The sequence below is a fragment of the Rhea pennata genome, chromosome 7 (genome assembly GCF_028389875.1).
Source record: "Rhea pennata isolate bPtePen1 chromosome 7, bPtePen1.pri, whole genome shotgun sequence".
Taxonomy (NCBI): domain Eukaryota; kingdom Metazoa; phylum Chordata; class Aves; order Rheiformes; family Rheidae; genus Rhea; species Rhea pennata.
The window spans coordinates 30,188,802-30,213,798 of NC_084669.1; the positions used below are offsets into that span (position 1 = coordinate 30,188,802).

The 24,997-nt window shown below is 44.2% G+C and overlaps 2 protein-coding genes across 2 annotated transcripts in view; both read left to right on the top strand.

Moving 5' to 3' along the window:
• The first annotated feature begins 1,276 nt into the window (after positions 1-1,276).
• Positions 1,277-3,404, top strand: SLC18A3 (solute carrier family 18 member A3). Its single transcript, XM_062580278.1, has one exon. It carries the CDS (start codon positions 1,277-1,279, stop codon positions 2,864-2,866), a length of 1,590 nt encoding a protein of 529 aa, XP_062436262.1. The 3' UTR covers positions 2,867-3,404.
• Positions 3,405-5,174: 1,770 nt separating this feature from the next.
• The window catches only part of CHAT (choline O-acetyltransferase), a 33,423-nt gene continuing 13,600 nt past the window's right edge, over positions 5,175-24,997 (top strand). Inside the window, exons 1-8 of the mRNA XM_062580461.1 lie at positions 5,175-5,247; positions 8,196-8,340; positions 9,554-9,745; positions 11,984-12,102; positions 13,541-13,594; positions 16,286-16,466; positions 17,450-17,627; positions 23,631-23,800. Coding sequence (XP_062436445.1) covers positions 8,278-8,340; positions 9,554-9,745; positions 11,984-12,102; positions 13,541-13,594; positions 16,286-16,466; positions 17,450-17,627; positions 23,631-23,800 — 957 coding nt within the window. The 5' untranslated portion in view covers positions 5,175-5,247; positions 8,196-8,277. The remainder of the gene's footprint in view (positions 5,248-8,195; positions 8,341-9,553; positions 9,746-11,983; positions 12,103-13,540; positions 13,595-16,285; positions 16,467-17,449; positions 17,628-23,630; positions 23,801-24,997) is intronic.

Consider the following 24,997-nt stretch of genomic DNA (forward strand, 5'->3'; position numbering starts at 1 on the left):
CTGCTATAGGCGTAATGGTTTTTACCCTTTATTTTGTGCCAAGAGTATCTTCCTAATACCGATGCATCTGAACTGAGCAACGTCTCTGTTCTGCAAGGCTTACAGCTGGAGCAGCTGGCCAGACAAAATGTGGCAAAATACCTGTACATTTGATTTTTTTTTCTGGATATTTGTCTAATTGAGTGTTATGCACACACACAACGGTGCTAACTGTACTAGTCTCTGCTTTCTACTCTATCTTAAACCACGTCTGAAGGTCGGACCACTTTCCCAGGGCAGACACGATCACCTCACACTGCCTGTGGATGTGCGGGCTCAAACCCGGGGTTGTGGTGGTCCCGTCCCGGGAAGCGCCCAGCCCCCGCAGTCTCCTGTGCCCGGCTCGGACACGCCAGGGCTCGGGGCAGGCCCGTGGCGAGCCGCGGACGGCCGCCAGCCCCGGGGTCGGCGGGGTCGTCTCCCCGCGGCCCCGGGCCCAGGCGGGAGTCCCGGCGAGCAGCTCTCCGGTGGGACGGCAGCCCCGGGGCGCCGCAGCCGCTCCGCGCAGCCACAGTGACTGCGGCGGTCCGGGGAGGAAGCAGCCGCTTCCCCGCGGCCCCGGCGGGGGAGAGAAGGCGGGAGGGGGCACTCGGGGCTCGCACGGCGCAGCGGCCGCCGCGCTCCTCGCCGGGCACCGACCCCCGTCTCAGCAAGCCCTGCGCCGCTGCCGCCGGCGAGCGCGGCCCCGCACCGCCCGTCCGGGGCCAGGGAGCGCTGCCGCAGGCTGCGGCGTGCGCCCGGCGCGGCGCGCTCCCCGCACCAGCGGGAAACGGTGTCGAAACGGGCGAGCAGGCGGCGGGGCGGCCGCCGGGCTCCGGCGGGCGTGCCGGGGGCTGCGGGCGGCCGCGCCGTCGGGGGACGCGGGCTGCCGGTGGGCCGCGGCCGCTACCGCTGCCCCCGGAGCAGGCCCCGCTTTGGGCGCCCGCCGGCGCGTTGCCTCGGCGCGGGGCGGCGCGGAGGGAGGGCGGAGGGAGGCGGGAGGGAGGGAGCGGGGCCGGCGCGGTGCGTGGGGGCGGGTGGGGTTTCTCTCCGCGGCGCTTATTAGTGTCATGATGGAGGGCCGGCCCCTCGGATCCGCCTCAGAGCGGCGGCGAGGGCTGCTGGCGGCCGCCGGGAGGTGAGCGGCCGGCGCGGGCGGCTCTCGCGGCGGCGGCGGGGGAGGCGGCGGCGGGGCCGCCCCCGCCGTGCCCCATGCGGGCGGCGCGGCGGCGGCGCTGAAGCGGCGGCGGCGCGGGCGATGGCGGGCGCGGGGGACGCGGGGCGGGCGCGGGCCGCCGTGGCGCGGCTCTCGGACGCCGTGGGCGAGCGGCGGCGGCGGCTGGGCACGGCGATGCAGGACGCGCGGCGGCAGCGGCGGCTGCTGCTGGTCATCGTGTGCGTGGCGCTGCTGCTGGACAACATGCTCTACATGGTCATCGTGCCCATCATCCCCAACTACATCGCGGTGATGCGCGGCGGGGGGGGCGCCGCGCCCGCCGCCGCCGCGAGGGGCAACGAGAGCGGCGGCGGCAACCGGAGCCGCCTCTTCGCGCGGTACCCGGCGGCGGCGGCGGCGGCGGGCAACGAGGACGTGCAGATCGGGGTGCTCTTCGCCTCCAAGGCCATCCTGCAGCTGCTGGTGAACCCTCTCAGCGGCACCTTCATCGACCGCGTGGGCTACGACGTGCCGCTGCTCATCGGCCTGGCCGTCATGTTCCTCTCCACGGCCACCTTCGCCTTCGCGGAGAACTACGCGACGCTGTTCGCGGCGCGCAGCCTGCAGGGGCTGGGCTCGGCCTTCGCCGACACGGCGGGCATCGCCATGATCGCCGACCGCTACGCCGAGGAGCCGGCGCGCAGCCGCGCCCTGGGCACGGCGCTGGCCTTCATCTCCTTCGGCAGCCTGGCGGCGCCGCCCTTCGGCGGCGTCCTCTACGAGTTCGCCGGCAAGCGGGTGCCCTTCCTGGTGCTGGCCTGCGTCTGCCTCCTCGACGGGCTGCTGCTGCTCGTCCTGGTGCCGCCCTGCGCCGGCGGGGCGCGGGCCAACATGCCCGTCGGCACCCCCATCCACCGCCTCATGGCCGACCCCTACATCGCCGTGGTGGCCGGCGCCCTCACCACCTGCAACATCCCCCTCGCCTTCCTGGAGCCCACCATTGCCAACTGGATGAAGGAGTCCATGGGGGCCACGGAGTGGGAGATGGGCCTCACCTGGCTGCCCGCCTTCTTCCCCCACGTGCTGGGTGTCTACGTCACCGTCCGGCTGGCTGCCAAGTACCCCCACCTCCAGTGGTTTTACGGGGCCCTCGGCATGGCCATCATTGGCGCTAGCTCCTGTGTGGTGCCAGCCTGTAGGAATTTCGGGCAGGTCGTTATCCCCCTTTGTGGCATCTGCTTCGGGATCGCCCTGGTGGACACAGCCCTGCTGCCCACCCTGGCCTTCCTGGTGGATGTACGCCACGTATCTGTCTATGGCAGCATCTACGCCATCGCAGACATCTCCTACTCCGTGGCATATGCCCTGGGGCCCATCGTGGCTGGCCAGATCGTGCACACCATGGGCTTTGTGCAGCTTAACCTAGGAATGGGTCTCGCCAATGTGCTTTATGCCCCTGTTCTCCTCTTCCTCAAAAATGTCTGCCAGATGAAGCCCTCCCACTCGGAGAGGAACATCCTCCTGGAAGAAGCACCTAAAGGACTCTATGACACCATTAAAATGGAGGAGTGCAAAGGCAAGGGCAAAGGCCTCCATGCGGCAGGTGAAACAGAGGAGAACAATGTGGACTCTTACCACAGAGACCTGACAGGGGCGTCTGAGGAGGACTGTTCAGATTATGAATACAGTTAGGTTACTCCGAGCTGTCCACCTCCCGGTAACAAGAAGTGGCATGTGGAAGGGAGGAAAAAGGGGATGAAAGTGTTATTGCCATACATTTATGTACCAATGTGCAATATATACATTTTAACCTTTGTCATGATATAATGGCTTTCTCCTAGACTTATTTTTAATCTGTATTTCCTTCAGCATTCTGGCAAGGTGGGTGGGGGCAGGGATTCAATCCCAAAGAAGATTATCTGAGTGATCATTGGCATAAATCTGTGGTGGTCCTTCCAAAAAAACAAAACCAAAACCCAACCTCATAGCTGAGATCTAATTGTGCAAAGTTTTCTTGAGCTCAAACTGTGTGAGACATACTGTATATCTCTGTAAAAATATAAGAAAAGCAAAAAAGTCTGTGTAATAAATTTCAAACAGCATATTCAAGGACTTAATAAATCTTGTGTACATATACTTAGATTTCAGTTGTTTTCATGTATTTAAGAAGAGCAACAACTATCACAACGTGTTATTCTTCTCTGGGAATAAACTGAAGCATTGTACTCATTTTTTTTTCTTTTGTGCTTCTCTCCAGTAAGTGCAATATGCTGTATTACATTGAAGTCCAAACTACAAGAATAATATGACTTGAATAAATGGAATCAAAGGGGATCGATTGTCTTTGTTTCATTGATGTGAGTTGCTTTAGGGAGGGAGACTGTTGTGCTCCGTGTAACCCATGTGGTGAGAACTCCTCATAACCTCAACCTCATCATTTGCCAAAATCACTCAAGAGAAAACCCGAATATGATTTTTTTTTGTATTATTCTTCGAAAACTGTGTTAATAAATTCGAGTAAACAACATGGTATTGCAAATACACTATCGATACACTACCTAAAAACGGCATCTTGATGCTAACTCGTATTTTCATACTTCTCAATCGCGAATTTAATTTTTCACGTATTCCAGAAATTACATTTACAGCATGTGAGCAAATTACAGCAAATACTGCAAAACGCCTTTCTGGTCCTTAATGCTGTCCCAATCACAGCGTCTGCCACAATATAGCCGATAGGGATTAAACAAAACAAAGAAAAGATGGGTGAGGTGCTTCATTCAAACCTTTACAAAAAGCAGAAACCTTGATCAAACCACATATTGGAAAAACAGCTCATGTTTTGCCCTGGAAGTTTCCCCTGATATAAAATAAAATCGTTTATTTAAATTCCCACTGCATTAGAAAAATAATTAAATGGCTTATTTTCTCAAGTGGAAAAAAAGACACAAACGGCAACAGCAACTATTAAAACAGTTTTCACCAGTTCTCTAGGGAAATGAGCGCTGCGAAGGAGGAACAGAGAAATCGTTCATCAATCCTATTTTAACTGCGACAGACTGACTGACCTTGCGCTGCTATAGTCGCTTTCGGGGACACTCGAATCGCTGCTCAAAGGGTGCAAAACTAATGAAAAAGCTACTAAGAAATGGCACGGCAGGTTTACCAAAAGAAAAGCAATAACGAATGCGGGTAAGACTTGAATCCCGTTTTCCTAAAATACAGCCTCTCCTTGTGATGACCAGGAGCGCGGCACAGCGGCCGTCCGCCGTGTCCCCCGGCCGCGGCGTTTCCCCCGGCCGCGTTATTCGAGCGGCGGCTCTGCGCGGGGCGCCGGCTCCGCCGCCACCCGCTCCGCTTCCAGGGCCGCCCCGCGCCTCTCCCGGCAGCCCGGGGCCGCTGCCACCGCCCCTCGACCCCTCCCCGCCGCTCCCGGGACCGCTGCCGCCGCGGCCGGCGGGCAGCCCGCGGGCAGGGCTGTCCGCCCTTTTCGGGCGCGGTGCGAGAGCTGCTTTCAGAAGCCGCAGGTGTCCCGCCGCGACACAGATTGGCACGGAAGGTAAATCCCTGCTATTTGCCCGAGTCTGGGCTAAAATGGTCACTGACAGCTTAGCACCTCGCCCTCCGGGGGACCCCCACGCCGGCGCCGCCGGGCAGCCCGAGAGGCAGCGGCTAACCCCGACCTGCGGTAAAAGGGGCGCGGGGAGCGTGGGCTCCGTGGCAGCTCCTCCATCCTTCCTGGGAGCGGCCGCACGCAGCGAGTTAGGAGCAGTTGTACTGCTGGTCACAAAGTAAGCGCGGGGCACTGCAAGCCGAGAGGCTCGGCCCGACGCCTTCCCGCCCGCGGGCGCGGAGGGCGGGCGGCAGCGCCTGTTGCACACACTCCCGGGGCGTGGGGCGTTCCCAGGCCGGGCGGCGCCGGGCGGGGAGGAGCCAGGCTGCAGCGGCGGGGGACGAGCCGCGCTCCGCACGCCCCCCGCCCCAGAGGGGACTTGGCCGGGGACGGAGGCGGCGGCCGCGGTACCTTGGACAGAGCCGCCGGGACGCCGCCGCGGAGCTCCGTCGCCGAGCAGGTAGGGGCGGGCGGCTGCGCGCCCCGCCGGCGCGGCTCGCCCGCCGCCCCGGGCGCGGCACGAAGCGCCGGCGCGGGGAGCCGCCGGCCGGGAGCGGCAGCGGCGCGGGGCGGCGGCGGTTCCCGCGGGCTCGGCCGGCCGGTCCGCGGCCCTTGTCCCTCGGGGCCGGCGGCAGCCCCGGGGCCGCCCCGTCGCCGCCGCCCGCGGGTCTCGCTTGCGAGAGGGGCTGTCCCGGCGGTAACGCGTGCGGACGTGTCGGGGCGAGAGAGCCGGGCGCAGGCGGAGAGCTGAGCGCTGCCCGGGAGCCGTGCCGCCCTGCAGCCGGCGGGGAGCTGACACGAGGCGCTAAGGCGGCTCCGGCTTCCGCAGCAACGCACAAGGCCGTAGCAGCGCGCGCTCTGAGCACAGCTTCCTGATAACTTTATTTTCCTGATAACATCGAGATTGTGAATGAATAGACGGGGGCTAAGCGTAACGCTGCAATGCCATTATATATTGCAAGTCGCCTCCCGATCCCCGACTGTACGGAGAACTCAGCCACAAGCACGTGGGCTGGTTCTGCGAGCCTCTCCCGCCGCCTGCCACAGCAGAGATCAGCCCCCTTTGTTGTGGATTTCGCCGCCGCTTCGCCGCTTTGAGCTGCGGAGAAGGCCCCCGGCTCCCTTGCCTGCAGCGATGCACAGCCACCGCACTAAGCTGCTCACCACAGCCCTTCAGCTAAGCCAGCTGTAAATAAAAGCAGCTAGGATTATTTCTTTTTTTGCCTAATAACTTTGACAATGCACCTCACAGCTATCCGAGTGAGCAACTTTGAAGTCATCTTGAATTTCTCCGGGATTTTCTCTGTGTCAGTTTTTTCCCTGTTCAATATTAAGCAAATTTAGGATTGGGCATGGTACTAAGCTGGCAGTGCTTAAACCAGAGACAAAGCTTCAGTTCATCCACATGACAGACAAGTACAGTTTAGGCTGACACTACCACCAAACTCTCTTTGGTTTTGATTTTACAGATATGCGAGGTTGTTTTATTAATAACATTTCCCAGAAAAACAGAGCCAATATGGACTTTGAGTTAATGTGGGAATTATTGCAGTGTGACAAGAAATGTAAGGAAAGAAGGAGATAAGAATAAAGAAATAAGAAATAGGGAAAGAAAGAACAAAAGCGCAAGTGAAAAAAATACCAAGCAAGATTATTCCTTTAGGGGAAAAAGGCTTTTGGGACTCTGAAGACAAAATGGCTTCTCTGTATTTGAACACAGGTCAGAGCTGCGTCTAGCACCTAAACAACTTGGCAAGCCACAGTCTTCTAGGAGTTAGAGGACCGGTCCTTTATTTGAAATGTTTTGAATCTGTGTTGTTAGGAATTCACTGATATGTGATGAGATTTGTGCAGTACACGAGAGGGAGTTGAGCAGCGCAGCGGGTTAATGTGGCCTTTCAGCAAGGGAAATAGTCTCTCACCTGTGCCAAAACCCTGAGCAGATGACAGATCAACACGAGTTTGGTATGTGCCTCATTGCAGTGCCTGGGGACATCTCTCAATCTTATACAATCTACTTCACAACACATGGCACCACTTGCAGCCAGATCAGGACAGGAGCAACACAGGATGTTCAGTGATCATGTACCTATTTGCAGAGCTGTGCCAAGTCCGAAAGACTGAAACTACCTTGGGGTGGTTCCTTGGGAAAGGAATAATGCACAATCCCCCGTGTGCAGCTCTAACCAGGACTGTTCATCTCACTTTCACACATCGTACATTTTCATACAAACCATTTTTAAAAACGTTGCAGAAATAATTCAAGTGCCCTGCATTTATAGTCCCAAAGGTTTCATAACAGAAATATAACATTCTTTTCTACTTAGCCAACAGATGTTTGCTTTTATATTTTGCATATCCACAGTGCAAAGTAATTAAAAACAAAAACATCTGTCTGGACACATGGAAGTTATTCTGCTTTAACTGTACCACTGAAATTGAAGGATAATTTCTTGGTGTGGGCACTACCACACCAGAAGAAATGTGTGTGCCAGTACAGCTTATTCTTGTACTAAAAAGGAATAAGAGGCATTTGCAGAGGTGAAAACAAGGATAAGCACAGTACCTAGGAGACACAAGTGGAATTATTTGCTCTGTCATGGGCAACTTAAGTGACTTTTGGCAGATTAAGTAGTCTCCCTGGATAGGTCTCTGCCATTTGGAAAGACTACTCCGCGGAGTAGCAGAAGCACAGCACATGGCACCTCTCCCAGTCACCCTGCTGCTGACGAGCTGCACTCAGCCCACCCACCTGCCTGGAGCTGCTGTGGCCCCAGGCCCCACGAGCACCTGCACCCTGCAAGCTTCTAGCATGTGCTGGGCAGAAGGCACATCTCCATTAAGCCCCTGTTTCATAGCTCTTGCATCTTTAAAGTAGAGACAACAGCATTTCACTGTGTCTGCGTAGAACTTCACTGCGTAGAACTGCGCAGTAATAAATACATTTAAAGACTGGTGCTCTGAGATAAAATGGTATGAGGATGGCACGTAAGAACCTTAGACAGATAACTGCAGCCTTACTATGACCTATGCTGATGTAAGTGCATCCAAAGAAAAGTTACCTCCTTCTTCCAGCTAATGAACAGTAGTAACACAAACGTATGTGCAGATCACAGCAAGATACATTGCAAAGTAAATTAGAGGGACAAAATAAACCATGTTGAGAAGGGACCATTTATGTGCATCAGATAGTTCTGGATAAAGAAATTTATAGCAAAATAAGACAAATAGAATGTCAGAGTAATCTCCACAGGGCTTAGTTCAGTAGTTTCGAAAGCAATATTTCTATTTCTCTTCAGTTTTGCGTTCTGAATCTTCTGTGTATGCTTGCGCAGGGAATATTCCCTGTGTACATTTTGATTGTAAATAATGGCTACTGACTGGACTTTAAATCTTTTCTTTTTCCAGAACTGAGGTGTGAGGCTCCATAAGTGCTCCCAAGTGGCTTCAATTTCTGTCTTCAACAAAAGATATCAAACGAAATGCAGGAATGCCTGTCCTAGAAAAGCCCATGCAGAAGAAGAAGGAAGACACATGCAGTAAAAATGAGACAGTAAGTGACTGTTTCAGGGAAAAGAAAAAATAAGAAAACAAAAATGACTGAAGATAAATGACTTTTGACTGCTGGCAGTAAGATTAATGATGTAAACTTAATGTAAATTAATTTAAAAGTTACTTGTAAAACAAGCTCTGTTCCAGAGCTAAATACTTTTTTTCAGGGAACATCAGTTATTTTGCAGCAGTTTAAATTCAGGAACTTTGATCTCATGTTAGTACTTCTCATATCTGAATACATTAATACTTCTCATATCTGAATACATTAATTTATCCTCCTAACATCCTGTAAGTGAAATACTATCATACAACAACAGACGCATTACTAGGTAGTCAGAGATAGCACATAATTGCTTCTTAACAGTGTGGAAGTATCAGACTATAACACAGGATTCATTTACAAGCTCATTTAAAAGATACCAGGTGTATATACCTAAAGTTAGTCATCTAAATCCCTTGGATTTAAAGCTTTTGTCCTTAGCAGTTTAGCAATGTACCCAGAAAGGTAGGGTCAAAACAAGATATCAATAAGAAATACTTTTTGTTACATCTATTTCCACTGACCAAGAAATCAATGACAGAAGAGATATGTCCTGATTAAACATAGTCTGAAATTGCAAAGTAACCATTTTTTTTATTTCTGAGATTTAAGATGTATTACAAGCTAACCTGGATTTGCATCTTCATTAATAACAGGTACTTAATCCTACAACACTTCTTATGAGTATCTGTGATCTTCAGTGTCCAAATAGGAAAACGTAATGCAGCACTGACTTTTCCATAGATGCCAAAAGCAGAGCTGGAATTTGAGCTACGAGGAATCTGAGCTCAGAGAGAGCCTGTTCCTCAAAGGAAATATTTGTCCAAAGCACTTCTCCCTTGTCCTTGTCCTGGGGAGTGGAAACCAGCTCTGAACCCGCCTTGATTCCTCTGCTGTTTTCCTAAGTATCTAGTACTGATTGCTGTAAAAGACTGCTGGACTACGTGGACTTTGGTTTCCTCCAGGACATCCATTTTTATACACACTGGCTGTGACATGCCACTCTCAAAATCAGCACCCAATCTGAAACCGGTATATTACTCCAAGATACTGTATTGATAATATTCCCTCTGCCTATCTAAAAATAAAAAAAAGAAAAAAGAAAAAGGACATTTGGGGAATAGATAGAATTATTTACTAATCTCTTGTTTTGTTTTGTTTCTATGATTAGACAGTGCCAAAACTTCCAGTCCCACCACTGCAACAGACCTTACACATGTACCTACATTGCATGAAACACTTGGTGCCAGAGGAGCAATTTAGAAAGACCAAGGTCATTGTGGAGCAATTTGGAATTGCAGGAGGCCTAGGGGAATCCTTGCAGCAAATCCTCGAGGAAAGAAGGGAAAAGACAGCAAACTGGGTAAGCAAATACAGATTAGAAAAATAATCATTTGTGTTGGAGGATGCTATTTACAAGCTACTTGTGGTGTTCTATATGTGATCACTACTTTTTGCAGTAATTTTTCAATGGGTCACTATAAAACAGGGGTCATATCAGATTCTTCCTAAGGGAATGAATATTTCATACTCACTAGGCCAGACTTTGCAAACAATGTCAAAATCCACATCATTATTAAGTCAGGTCAATAATTTATGGAGATAAACAAGGGAATTCATGCATCTCAGACTCAAGTATCAGTTTATCTGTAAGAAGCACTATATTAGATCCTTTGGATGTAATTCCAGATTTTCCCTTAAATTACATGATTTTTTTTTTTGAAAAGAAAAATACATTCTGATAGGACTGCAAAAAGTGCTCTGCATATACATCTAGCCAAATCTTTGATCCAGTAAAATTATTCTGGAATAGAATATTTTAAAGTAGGAACTATTTTTTTGAAATAAGACTATCACTTGACATTCAGTGTCACAATATACCATATGGTTTCCCAAAAGTATTCTCTTTGCAGAACATATATATATGCTATATACTATATATAAAATATGCTATATACAAAGCATATATATGTGTGTGTGTGTGCGTGTGCTATATATAAAGCATACATATACTATATATAAAATATGTAACATACTTCATGCCAAGAGCTCAGTCTTTAAAAAAAGGCCAGATTTCTGCTTCCAAAGACAGGGAAATTAAGTATCTATACATAAAACAGATCTGATTATTCCAGTCACAATCCATCCTGCCTGTATTGACCATGTTAGAATATAGCAGCTGAAAGTTAGAAACACTGTGATTTTATTGAAGTCCTCCTATCCCAGCAAGGAAGAGACACACTGAGTGGTTTAATGGATTCACTGAAATGTTGCAGGCTTGCTACCGAAGCATAGCCCTCCTTTAACTCTTTAAACAATCAAATTTTTGCTATAGTCAGAAAAAAAGTCTACAGTGTTTGCAGGATAGCTCTTATTTTAAAAGTAGTGCTTATTTTATAAACTACTTGCTGCTGCAGTCTGAGGACCTACTAAATACCACCAAATCTGTTTGTGTTATTCAGGTCGTAGAACTTCATGGTTTTGGTGACTAAATTAAACGTTTCTTAAAAAAAATAGAGTCCCTGATCACCACCACCAAGAGAGAAATGTATATTTAACTGCTTACAGCATAAAAATCATAGAGGAAGCAGGTATAAGGTTTTTCTGAAACATCTCAACTTCAAATTCTGGTCATTAAAATTAAATACCTGCTTCTTAAGATAAACTGTAAATGTTATAACTTGGAATTTAACTCGTCAAGAATACAGCTCTATTCTGTTCTCTTGAAGACTCCAGAGAATGTGGGGGAAGCATCTGTTCTAACAGCAATGAAGTACCTCAGAGGAAAACTTTTTCAACAGATGCCTGCATTCATAATTATTTTGCATAATTTGGTTGTTGTTTATAGTTACTACATGCAAAGCTTGCCTGCTAAACTCAGACAGACTACTTGATGTTTTTAAGAAATCCTCCATTTTCCCCACAATGATTCCTCAAACTCTGCTCAGACATACAAAACTACTTTTACTATTCCTCTATGTTTTCAATAAAAATGGTTAGAAATTTAATGTGTGTCTGCCTGGGTTAAGCATCAGTAATTTGCATTTGCACCAATGGCCATAAAAGTGTCCCTATCCACCCTATCTACATGTCTGTATCTGCAAAACCCATTAGGAAATTCTTTTCTCACTCTGTATTCAGCTACACTGGGATGGTATTTGAGGGGTAACAACAGAGCATCTCAGCATTATTGATAAATATTTGTAGCCCCATGAGGAAAGCCACCACCAGTGGCTATCTATCTATCCATTTCTTGAATGTATCTCAAAGGCTATTCAGGAGTCAGTAGTTAACATGTTGCACTCAAAGATTTTCTTGTTGTAGAGAGATAAAAATAAAAAAATACTAAAACCACCACACTATGGGAGTTGCTTCCTTTTTAATGGAACACAATGTAAATTGCCATTGATTGAAAAATAGGATTATGGAATTGCAGCTGATTTCAGCTCAGGTCAGAAAGCCTAGCCTGAAAAAGCTCAGTGGCTCCATTAATCAGAGCCCAGGCCTGATGCAGGGTGCACCAAGTCCTTCCCCCCCCCTCCCCCAGCTGCCTTTCTGCTTGTTCTTCTTGGCTGTAAGATTTTCTGTCCCCTTCCCTCAGGTATTTAACTACTGGCTGGATGACATGTACCTCAACAACCGGCTAGCTCTTCCAGTCAATTCTAGCCCAGCAATTATTTTTGCTCGTCAGTATTTCAAGGATGTAAATGACCAGCTGAGGTAATGTAATAAGACTTTGCAGCTTTTGCTAAATGAAAGAATATTTTAAATACATCGCTTTGGCAAAGAGACAAATCAACTTTCATTAAAAAATAAGGGCTGTTACCATTAAATAATTTCCTGGTAGGCCAACTGGCTGACAGCAGTGTTTCTCTCTTATACTGAGATTCAGAAATAAAAGTGTCATTACTATTACATTTATTGCATTAGAAAAAAATAAATGCCAACTTATTTATCATTTTTAAATGAATATTTGCAAAGCAATCCATTGTATAATTCAAGTAAATCATTTCTTGCTGGGAAAAAGAAATGCACATTCCTGGCACATTGTTTAAAGAAAAACAATCTTTAACATTCAATCACTATGACTCCTACCCACCTTGCAAACCAAGAAGTTCACAGTAGCATTGATTTGTCTCTTTTGGATGCCCAAAAGGACACTAGAAACAACATAGGGGGTTAAGAATGAGAATTCAGAAATTATTCCTCCCTAACAACATGGCTTTCTTCAGGCCCCTTCTTCACAGCCTGGGTCAATATTTTTACTTTGAACTGTTATGGGTGGCTACAATCACTTAAAAAGTGAGAAGGTAACTAGGTAGCCAAGTACATAATACACCTCTCCAGATACCCTTAAAAAAGGATTCCATTTTTTGACCTTTGCTGAAACATTTTCTTCTTTTAAGCAGTAAACCAGATCAAATTTACCTGCATATAGTGCAATTTTCTCTTGGCTTTTAGCACTCTCTAGCTGCTCATTACTGAAAGAATTAACTGCATATGAATTTATGCTATTATAAAACAGCCAGAACCTTGAAGCCAATATGTGTTATTTTAACATTTTGCATAGACAGTCAATGGATCTTTACTTTAAACATAACTATAAATGCTTCTATTCATTACTGACTAAATTTATTGTCACATGTCTTTCTAAAAACCTCTGCTTTGCATTTTCTAATGCATATACTATAACAAGGAAACATTTTTCTCACAGCCTCCCATTCAGACACAGTGCAAATGGGCAATGTCAGGAAATAATACACCTGTCCACAGCCCTGCAGAAAGAATATCTGCTTAGGACAGGAAGTACTCTAATAAATGGGACAGCTTATGAGTGTTGATACTGAAACCCATGTTAAGGATCCTATTAAATATTCAGATTCTGCTCCCATTCTCTAAATAACTGCTTTCAGGCTTCCTCCTGTGGTAGTTTGGTTTAACCATTTGCTAGGATAATTTCTAGGATTTCGTATTTCTCTTGACGTAAATTAATTTTGGTTTTGGGTGGAAGGGTAAAGGGGGCTTTTCTTGCTGAGACTGAAGATTTTCTCTCTTTATGTTGTATAATCAATCATCCAGGCTCTCCTCTGTCTCTCAGAAATCGCCCAGTGCTGCCGAATGACAGAAAACTGATGTTACTTCTCTCTTCTGCTTGCAGGTTTGCTGCCAATCTCATTTCAGGAGTGCAAGACTATAAAGCTTTACTGGACACGTAAGTAGCTTGGAAGGAGAGCTGCTGTTTGAGTTTCAGCGAGGCTTCTGATTCAGAGGTGCTCTGACATGCACTAGGTCAGGCTGCATTGGACTGCTCCAACATTTGGAAGGAACAGGGCTCCAGCATCGCTGCTTCAGCATTTTTTCATGTGCTTTCTACTTTATTACTGCAATCTAGCGGGTCAGAAAAGGATCCTTTTTGATGTGTGCTAGTCATCATTTTCAAATGTACAGTTCAGCTTGAAGTACAAACAATTGCCTAACAAACCTATTGAGAATATATCAAGAAGCCAGTGTTCCCTGGCCCCAAACAACATGCCGTAACACAGCCTGCCAGTGCCCCCAGGTACCTGAGAACTGCCAGGATGGGGCACTCCCTCACAGGTATTCCACCCTACATTTTGAATATTAGCTCCCCTCCACTCCAGAAAAAAAAGACTAATACATCCGACCAGAAGGAAGAACCCTCATCACAGGCACTCTGGTTCAGTGGCTAGTAAAAATAATAATAATAATAATAAAAAGTTGATTATTCTCTTTCTGGGCATAAATGGGGCAGGAAGGAGCGCTCTATTATTCTTTAGGGCCTACATAACATAGCTCGTAATAGCATCTAAGAAGCTTCACTTACTATTTTCCAAAATTACTGCTAAAATCACTGCTGTCTGAAGAATAAAAATAGCAGGAGTGCTAGGTATAACAGACTGCACCATAGAGGAGAAGGTCATTTTCCCATCTGGAAATACCTACATCATATGCTATAGCCAACACTTATTTGGATGATGAAAACAAAATCCATATTAAATAACATAGCTTTTACCATTTATGAATTAGATAATAGATAATTTATGAATTAGATAATAAATAGGGATGGGCTGTTAAACTTTTCAGTTCAAAGTCCGACAGTTACTCACAAAATATAGAAGAGGTACTTATTCAAGAGTATGTGCTTTTGTCCAAGAAATGCCATGGAACTGCATAGACCATCACAGACGTACTGTGATGTGCTACTGCATACTAATGTCATTCACTGCATCTTTATATGACAGTATCCAAGATAAGAAACAACATTAGTTGACCAAAGGATAATTTAAATTCTTATTATTTTGACCTCACTCATCTAGATCCAAAGACTCCTCTGATTAGATCTGTCTGCCTTAGATCAGTAGTCATTTAACTCCTCACTGCAGTGTGCTCGTATTGTTACTAATGTTTGCTTATAATTACATTATAATTACATTTTTGATTCCTTACATCACTGTTGAAGTCTTCTAACAGTTACTGTACTCCTAGCTTCTCCCAAATCATTCAACATGCAGTACACACAAAATTCCAACTTTAATTTTGCAGATACTTCATATAGTTGCCAGGACTAAGTATCCAAGCAAAGCCGAACTTACTCACATAAGAGTCGTAAGAACTTAGACACTCATATGCTAAATCACTGCCAATTTTGGGCGTCCCACTAGGGTTAATAACCCATTCCTTGACTGCTATAATCATAGACTGTTTTATCTAAATCCATCCTGCTAATTCACTACTTCCAATCATCTCAGATGATCTTTACCACTCCTGTAGCAATGTTTCCCAGCTATGATCAGGGAGCCATGTGCTAAACAATGTGTTAAACATAAGGGGATGTCTGCATTACATAAAATGTGGGAGGAAGAAAACACTAATACCCCTATTTTGTTGATGAGCAACAAAAAATTGAACTACAGTAAAATGAGGTGATACAGAGAGCTCCACAGGGCCAGGAACTGAGTAAATATTCCTGAACTTTTGCAGTTTAACAAGATAACCTGCATCAGCCGTTTCACAGTAACCCTCCTGGGTTACCAGGCAGGCCTCTTTGCTCCTGTCCCTTCTCTGGTAGGCTGGAAGCTTAGCCCTTTTTTGCTGAAGGAAAACTTCACCACAAGATCTTCTTCTATCTGTGGTCCCTGCAGCCTCTCCCAAGTGACAGCTGCATTATTTCCTGCTGCAATGTCAGTAGGATATTTTACAATCCATAATCATAGCTGCAATAACACTTTTTCTTTTCCTGATCACTGAAGAAGCCTTTTAGGGGGTATTGTTTCCACCTGGCTTCCAATAAAAGGGATCAAGTTTTCAGCACTTATTTTCCCATAGATCTAAGGAAGGATTAGCACCTAAGTGAAGCTGTTCGGGAAAAAAAAAGGAAAAGACTTTTGTATTGTCCAGGGTGTTCCCATTCATCAGGCAGGATCCTCAGGTCCCAGAGAGAAGACCCTCTTACGCAGCACTCTAACCATCCTCGGCATTGCAAGTCTTCTGTGATTTGTACTTAATTTCTTCAGCACTTTTTCCTAAGTGCTACATCTTTTCCAGCTGTTCTGCTGATTTCCATCCTGCTAAGTTTCAGGGGTCCCTTCCAGGCAGCCTTCCCACTCACACTGCAGTTCATGACCTGCTGTTCTTTCCATTTCCACTAGATGATAATGCAATTGCTTAATGAATATGCATGAGGCTGCCAGGAATGATGTATTTAGCTTTGGTATGGGAATTCATCTATTTCCCTTATAACTGTAATCTTGTTTTATTATTCAATTTGTGTTATACCTGATCTAATTGTAATAGAACAAAGGACAGATTAGATTTCTTTTCCTTTCTGTCTCTCTCTCCCCTGTTTTCCTCTGGCTTTGTTTTTCTCCTTCTCTCTCTCCAGCCATGCTTTACCTGTTGATTTTGCTCGTGGACAGCTGTCTGGTCATCCTCTCTGTATGAAGCAATACTATGGACTCTTTTCTTCCTATCGTCTTCCAGGACATACCAAAGACACTCTTGTGGCCCAGAAAAGCAGTGTAATGCCAGAACCTGAGCATATCATTGTTGCTTGTAACAATCAGGTAAATGGATGCTCTTTTTTTATACCTTCCTATGTTTCTTAGTTGGCTTAAATTCACTCAAGAACAGCCTAATCCAATCACTGCTCAGGAACACAATTAGCGTGCTACATATGAGCTCACTGGAGCCTTATTTGGTTCTTACCAACGATTCACTGTCAATATTTCCCAAAGATGCTTCTGCAGCATTTTTGTCCGTAGCCCACATTATGTTCTAAGTACACTGATGCAGAAAGGAGGAATGTGGCAGAATTCATCTGCTTTCTCATTCAAACAAAAATGTTTATTAAACAGAGAGGAAACCACAGAGGAAAAAAATTGTATTAGAGTGCATTTACTGGAAATGCTCATCTCTTGACAGTTAGGCATTGACATACGGTGCAAGGCATATATAGCACCATCCCTTGCAGGGGACCCTAAGCTATGTTGGGACAAGTTCACACAGGTACAGGTAGAAATGCTGAAGCATTAGAGGGGCAGTCCGCCCAGACTAATGGTTAATGCTGCCAAGCAGCAGAGCGTGTTGGCTGGGCAGAGTACATGTACAACAGCTCTACGACTTGCAGTACTTGAGCAGCGCCTACAGACCTCCTTTGAAGATTCTGGTAAGTCTCTTTTCCACAAAGTCCTCTTCTTCATATTAATGGGAAGTTCTCTAGGTTATTTTTAAACAAAAAATACCACAGAAATTATTTATACGCTTCCCGATTTCATCTCCTCAGGTATTTTTAACTTATTCAAATAACATGCTTTATTTGACTCTGATACCCAGCGTAAATCCTCTACAGCCACTGGTGTAAAAATCCAGTGGAGGTCAGCCCTAAGCCAGTCCCAGTGTTTTTGTTCTCCATCGCCCTCAGGCCTGGCTCTCTGAGCAGGACTTCAATACCTCGAGAACACCCAGACTAAGGCAAGATACTGGACTAGTAAGGGTTCCAGTCTACCCATTTGTGACTGTTCTTCTGACTTCTATTGTTTCTTTGCAGTTTTTTGTTTTGGATGTTGTCATTAATTTCCGTCGTCTCAGTGAGGGAGACCTTTTTACTCAGTTACGAAAGATAGCCAAAATGGCAGAGAATGAAGAGGAAATGTTGCCTCCAATTGGCCTACTGACAACAGACGGAAGGACAGAATGGGCACAGGCCAGGACGATCCTTATGAAAGGTTAGCAGCAGTAATCCCAGCTTTCTCTTCTTCATCTTCTTCCTCCTCTTCCTCCTCACCATCATTGCCCTTTTTGGCTGGCAGTGAGCTTTACAGCAAATATATGACTGAAAGTGCAGTCTCACTGCTTAATTCTTCTAGCAGGAGGAAACTCAATACCTGTAAATGTTCAGATGTAGCTTACCAGAGAAGAAGTAACATATATGCTTTGACCCTTTGGCTGTATATGCTTAAGTGTTATGCCATGTAAATACCTCTTGCTCCATTCTGTTTTTCATCACATAAATTACATTACATCAGATTTTGTGATTTGACTCTTTCTTCATATCCATTATGTACCAATGGGAATGATGCATCCTCTTAGCTTTTAGCAACTATCAGATATTTTTCATCTCATTTAAGGTATCTCAAAATTAAGCATCTATTGAAGCTAGTTATGTACTCTCTGTAATAAATGGAGAAAGACAAAAACTGATTCATCCAAATCATAAATGAGTATCTAAGAAAGGTGAAACCCATCATTATCTGAGGATAGCAACCTCTCTCTTTTGACAACAAGCAGCATTTAGCTGTCTTGGATGCTTGACTGAGACAGGTGACAATAATGAGTGGGATTTTTCTCCTCTATCACTTTGTATCTTATATATTTCACCTTGAAGCTAAGTGATGTAAACGCCCTCTTTTACGCCATTTTAGATGACCTAGGTATTAATTTTTCCTCTGAAAAATGTTATTTCATCTCTTTATGCCAAACTCACTATGCTATAGAAAATACTGCTGTTTTACCAATGCCCTGGGATATACACGAGCTATCTCAAAATAGTTTCAAAATATTTTCAGCATCCCAAAGAAGTTCTTTGCTTTTCTCATTCAAATTTATCTCTGCATATAATGTCTTTATACATACTTCACACATATCCAGTTCTGGCCATTATTACAGTTTAACAGTAGTCACTGAATATAATATTACCTTTTCTACAAGGCTGCTTAGTCTATAAACAGTGAGGGTGTATTAAACCTCCCACTGATTAAAGATACTGCAAGGCATAAACGTGAGGATTCTCTGGCTTTCCTAAAATCTGCATAGCACATATCCCATAGCACTTTCCTCATGCTGAATCAGTTTATACAGCAGCAACTTCAAAGGAAATTAACTGAGGAAATATTACGGTTATTCCAGTAAAACGACAAGCTCCCAACCCAATGCAGTTTGCAGCAGATGACACTCCTAAACAAATTAATATTTGTATTGAAGTATTCCGGTACATTGTACTTTCACACAGTTAAAACTGCTCAGAAACATGGCCTTCGTAAGAGAGAACCTTCTTGAAGGAACCTCCTAGCTAACCTCTCTTAAAACAATGAGATCTACTCTGTGAATAGGGAAATCAGATATTCTGGAACTGTCAGGTTTGACGTAATTCATCAGTGCTAATATCTACTTGTGTTCAAGAATCTTATCTCCCACGCTGGCACTGGACACTATTTCTCAAAACGCTTGGCAAAGAAAGGGTTTGTCTCAGTAGAAATGTGCTCATATTCTAATGAATAGATATTTAACACTGAATACCTAAACAGTTTATTTTGGGGGTGGAAAAATCAATCATCATTAAAGATCTGATCACTATATTCTGTGGAATTCATTGAAAGTATCATGGAAATATCATGGAAGAGGTTCAAAGAACCTCTATTCACGGACTTAGAAAATATCATTAAAAAGAGAATGTTTGTTCAAAATCATACTCTTCTATTAAAAAAGCATGTTTGATTTAAATCATGAACACTTTTACTTCATTTTCTGTTTGTTCTTTTTTGTTCCTGTATCCATTTCTCACTTGGCTTTTAATTTCCACTCACAGTACATACATCACCTGGCTTAAAAGAAAATAGTACTTTCCTTTTGCATATTTGCAGAGGATAGTCTTTCACGCACCTATCATTTCATCCATTCTTATTGCTCCCCACCCACAACAAACAACTCATTCTTTGATCACAGTGTGCTTCCAATAGGACAATAAAATTACTAGCTGTTATAAACAACACTAGATTTGCAGTCAGTGAACTCAATTTTGTGAGTCAGTGAATTCAACAGAGCAGATCCAATGCCAAAAAGAGTAATGATATTTTCAGACCATCATTCCGTTAAACCATACCACTTTCTTAACAGTTACTTTGAGTTGGAAACTTCTCTAACTTGATACAAATTCTACAAGTCATTCTCAATCTCAACATGCAGAAAGCACAAAATATGACAATACTGTTATTTGCTTTTCACTCTCTAAGCCTGTACATGATGACACCATCTCATTTTTAGGCTTCTTACCCCCCCCCCCCCGTTCATTTTGTACAACAGGAAAGAAACAGATTCATGTATTTTAATGAAAACTGAGATACATACTTAATCATCTCTTTTCAGGCCATACCTTTAAGTAAAGCAGTGAATGCCTTGAGACTTGCAGCAAAATTGCATTCGTAATCCTAGATCATCTTAAAGGCAAAAAGAAAAATAGACAAAACTAGCAGAAATAGCTCTGTGATGGATGTTTCTAGATTACTTGGCATTTGTCAAAATACTCATTTTAATGAAAAGGACCAACTCGGTTGTACACCTAAAAAAAACCCAAATCCTGCACTAGCAAGTATCACAGCACAGTGATATGAGTCTTCCATAATCTAAGTAGAGATCCCATCCTGGACCACTCAGATTAGCAAAGATCCTCTATATAGTATGACACTATTCCACACGGATACATGAATATTTACACACTCTTTTTAAAAAGTCTGTGGTGAAATGTTCTTGTGACAATAAGAAGCAGAAAGAAAAGGGTCTAGTGGAGCAATGTGAGATGGAAGGAGTTAATCTACAATTGTTCTGTACTGGAGGGGAAAAGAAAGGAGAGTTTGGGAAGGAGGAGAACCATACTGTGCTCTGCAAATGTTATGAAGACGGTATATACATGGGCTTGCATAGATCCATATGTAGAAGATAAGTCCTTTAGGTGAAAAGATTTCAAATTAATTGTAACAATCCCAGCCATAACTGATTTATAAGTGTTTTAACCGCAGAAGTAATTCATTCTTCCAAATAGAGGAACTGTGTAAGGAACTGAGTTTCTGCTGATATAAGGGGTCTCATACTAGGCACACTGTATCTGAATTTGTCCCAGGGCTTTCTTCGCATGTTTTGCTATTAAAAAAACAGCAACTAACCAAAAACAGACTGCCAGTTCAATGCAGCTGTGTGCATTTCAAAGAAAGAAGGAAAAAGAAATCATCTTGTAGGACTTCAGCCTTTTTCTGGTACTCCTCTCTCTGTTTCAACTCCTTCTGGAAATGTTTGTTTCTCATCCCAAGTCATGGTTCGTAAGTCCTTCTGCAGTTCATTGTCTGCTTTACATGATATCCTTGTCAGTGTTTGATCAGCTCTCTGGACACTTCTGTTCTTTTCCTGTAAGGGCATCTTTCTGCTACTCTTCTGTTTCTAGTAGAGCTTAATTTTATTCACTCTAATACAAAGATTCAGGCTACCCTGAATCCATCTGTCAGAATATGGGCTTCATATCTGTCAAAGACGTGTGGGCAGCAGCCACAATGAAAAATATAGAAATCTGATAGCATAAAGCAGAACACTAAGCAAACTGAAGCAGTTTGTAAATCACCATTCAACCAGTTTTTCCTTGAAGATGCCCATCCACAAGTACCAGCAGCCAATGAGTATGTGGCTATTTCCATCCTTGAGTATCTCTTCATACTTTGTGCTGATGTACCCACAGCAATAAATACCACAATTACTGTCAACCCTGTAAGGGGCATACACTGAAAGAGTTTTATGGCCAAGGAGACAGGGACATTTCTTCTCCCTTATAAAGCTCCTGAAAGCCCTTGAATATAATTCTCAGAGATAGTGTTTCACATGCTGTAGAGAGATACAGATCACTGGTACAGAAGGTGGCTTCTAAAGCTCATCCTATCTACATGCACTATCGATTACATCCTCCAGGCTCAAGTCTTTGTGGGAACCGGCAGGAACACCAAGTGCTTTCCTGGGGACTGGTAAGTTGCAGCCTCTGTTCCTGTGGGCACGGGAAGATAACGCACCACTTGCTCCAGCAGGTTCCTGCTCAGCCCTACAAGAAGCCAGTCTAGCACATCTGTCACTTCGGCTTCCCAGCTGCCAACACTCCCTTGCAGGAGCCACTGGACAAAAACAAACAGCACCTTACCATAACCTGCAAAAGATCGCAGCTCCCTTCTTTCTCCACCAGTTCTATCACTTCCCTTTCCTTCTCTTGCCTTCTTTTTTGCTTCTTGTGTACTTGCACTTTTTTTTTTTTTCCTGCAAAGCACCTGGAGAATTAGTCTGGATGATATCAAATATCTAATATTTCTAGCTCCTCATTAACTTATTTTACTGATTTCTAGGAGGTACGTTTTTTCTTAGTTTAAAAATACAGACAAAAAGGAAAAACTTTGCTTTTTCAGAGGAAGAAACTGCTCTTCATATTTGCAAAAACTAAAAACATACACATTTTGAAAAGACTCCATACTTCAAATGCGAATTTGAAAAGACTCCATACTTCAAATGCGAATTTGAATTGTTTAATTTTAAATATATTTTATATTCCTTCAGCTAAAATCATCTTCCAAATTCCATACAGATTTGTGGAACTTAGTGTAGACTTGAAAGTAGTTTTGATCAATCTGAATACACATCTTTAGTTAATTACATTTTCAAACACAAACATTTTTACCAAATTCTAGCAAAACCAACAGATGAAATCTGATCTCTTAAGAATGGAAGGAATTTTAAGTTAGTGTTTGAAAGTCCTTTTTTCTTTGATCTTTTTAACAATCGTTTACCAGTAATTAATGATAATCATGATTTGATTATCAAATAATGATAATTTTAATAGAGAAGTCTTTGTTACAGGTTCTACACTTTTCTCCTATATTAAATGCTCATAATGAAATATTTCTCACTCCTCAAACAGACCCTCAAAAGCACAACAAACCTTTACCTTCTCAATATTTCTGAGTTAAAGAAACTGAGACAAAATAACTCATAAATACATCACAACTAAGGGGGAAAGTGCTGAGATCAGTGTAAAAATAGCCTTAGGAGTCCACTTGTAAGAGCAGGAGAGATAGGATAGGGAAAAAAAGCCTGGACAGAGAGCCAGAAAAAGCACCATTTATTCACAAGTGCATTAGTGGCAGAAAGGAAGTGGAACAGAGCAACCTACAGTTTTGGCAATACCATGTTAAAAAAAATGAAATCTCACAACATTTTCCACTGATGTTTCCTTCCTAATGAGAAATAGACAACATGACAGTCCAGGGGTTATTTCTCAAAAATACAAGAAATGATCAGTGATGGGGCAGAGTTCCTTGTCCACAAAGCAGCTTTACTGAAAGAACAGCGCAAAACAAGTATCAGCTTTGCTGTTTCACAGAGGAATACTGCTGCAGTGCACCAAAACATGAGCTCTGAAACACTGTTTTCCCCATGTCCTTTCTCTGTTGCATGTAAACTAGGTATTTCTTGTTTTAACAGTAACATGGATCTACTTTGTAATATAATTACTTTGAGAAATTAAAGGCAGAACAAGAAAGTGGATATTACTGAATCACATGAGCAAGTCAGATGTATTACAAAAGTTAACACGCACATTCCTTGGGGTAACGTTTCCTTGCACCTAGGTTTTCTGCTCTTGACAGAGCTCTGCAGAGATAGCAGCTCATTGCAGAGTTAGGATCTGACCTTAAAGGTTATTCAAGATAGCAGGGTTCCCTGGGCAGGGCTCCAGTACAGATAACAGGATGTGAACATCTCACTGTTTTATTCCCAGACTCTACTAACCGCGACTCTACAGAGCTCTGCAGAGATAGCAGCTCATTGCAGAGTTAGGATCTGACCTTAAAGGTTATTCAAGATAGCAGGGTTCCCCGGCAGGGCTCCAGTACAGATAACAGGATGTGAACACCTCACTGTTTTATTCCCAGACTCTACTAACCGCGACTCTCTGGACATGATTGAGCGGTGCATATGCCTGGTGTGCCTGGATAGCCCAAGCGGGGCGGAACTCGATGATACAAACATGGCATTGCAACTGCTACATGGGGGAGGCTACCACAAAAACGGGGCCAATCGCTGGTATGACAAACCTATGCAGGTAAAAACCTTACACTGCTATATTACTTGCATGTGACAAAGGACTTCTGTTGCCCTTGGGGCAGGGTCCACTGTGAATCAAGTGAGAGAAACAGAGGAAAGTGGCACGAGGATTAGTCAAGGAAGAGTTGGTGTTGAGAGCAGAGCTGTTTGTCCCCTACCAGCCAGAAGTAGGCAGGAGAAGTAGACCCACTGCTTCACTAGCAGTGGGGGGTCTTTTCCAAAATAGGTGCACCTCCACCTTCCATGAATTTAACCTTGTGCATGAGGAGGTAGATATACAGACAGACAGGTAGACAGCTGATAAATAACAGCAGGCATTTAATTCTGCTCAAGTAAAAAGAAAAAAGATGTATTAGGAACCTAAAACAAAGAAGAAAAGCAGAATAGTATTCTCTGTTTTCTCTCCTCATACCATTTCCTGGGGTCCTAGAAATACTACTATTTACAATCTAGCATGTGCTTAAACTAGTATTAGGTTCTATTTAACAGACAATTTATTCATTTAATGACATTCTTGTCAAAGCTTTCCTAGAAGCGTTGATTTCTCAAGCCTCTTTCCCAATCAGGTTTTGATTGTCATATTTGAAAGTGTCACACTGTTATTTTCACATTTTGCTATAGATCCAGGGTGAAACAATGTATTAATCTCTAACTGTCAACACTGGTGACACCTCATGAAAAATTGAAAAAAACACTGATACATTGCTCATGCAGTGCTTTTTGCTCTTGCCTTATCTAAAAGCATCAACACGAAAAGAGAGATTGCTAAACTAATTTCACTTGTACCAGTTACCCCAGTGCAAATCTATTTCAGTAGTCATTCCTGATTTATGCCACTATAAATAACATTATTAGCAGACTCAAATGTTATGTTTTTAAAGAACGAACCTTTGTCTTTAATTAGACTCCTCTGTTATTTGCAGGCCACTAGCAGTGTGGTTTCAAACAGATGGCAGTAAACATTTTCTTGTTATTCACCACCAAAAAGTAGTGGAAAGCAAATAGATTTGCATAGCAGTATATATGAGGGCTTCAGCTGGCCAGATGCATTCAGGCTAGAAGTATACCAAAGACAAAGAGAAATTCTTAGGGGAAAAAAGATTGTATTTTCCTCCATGCAAATGCAGATTATATAGGAATTTCCCACAGCAAAACTTGTATTCCCACAGCAAGACTTGTTTTTTCCCTCCACATT

Coding starts and splice junctions, on each gene's coding strand:
- SLC18A3 (XM_062580278.1), top strand. CDS start 1,277: ATGGCGGGCGCGGGGGACGCGGGGCGGGCGCGGGCCGCCGTGGCGCGG.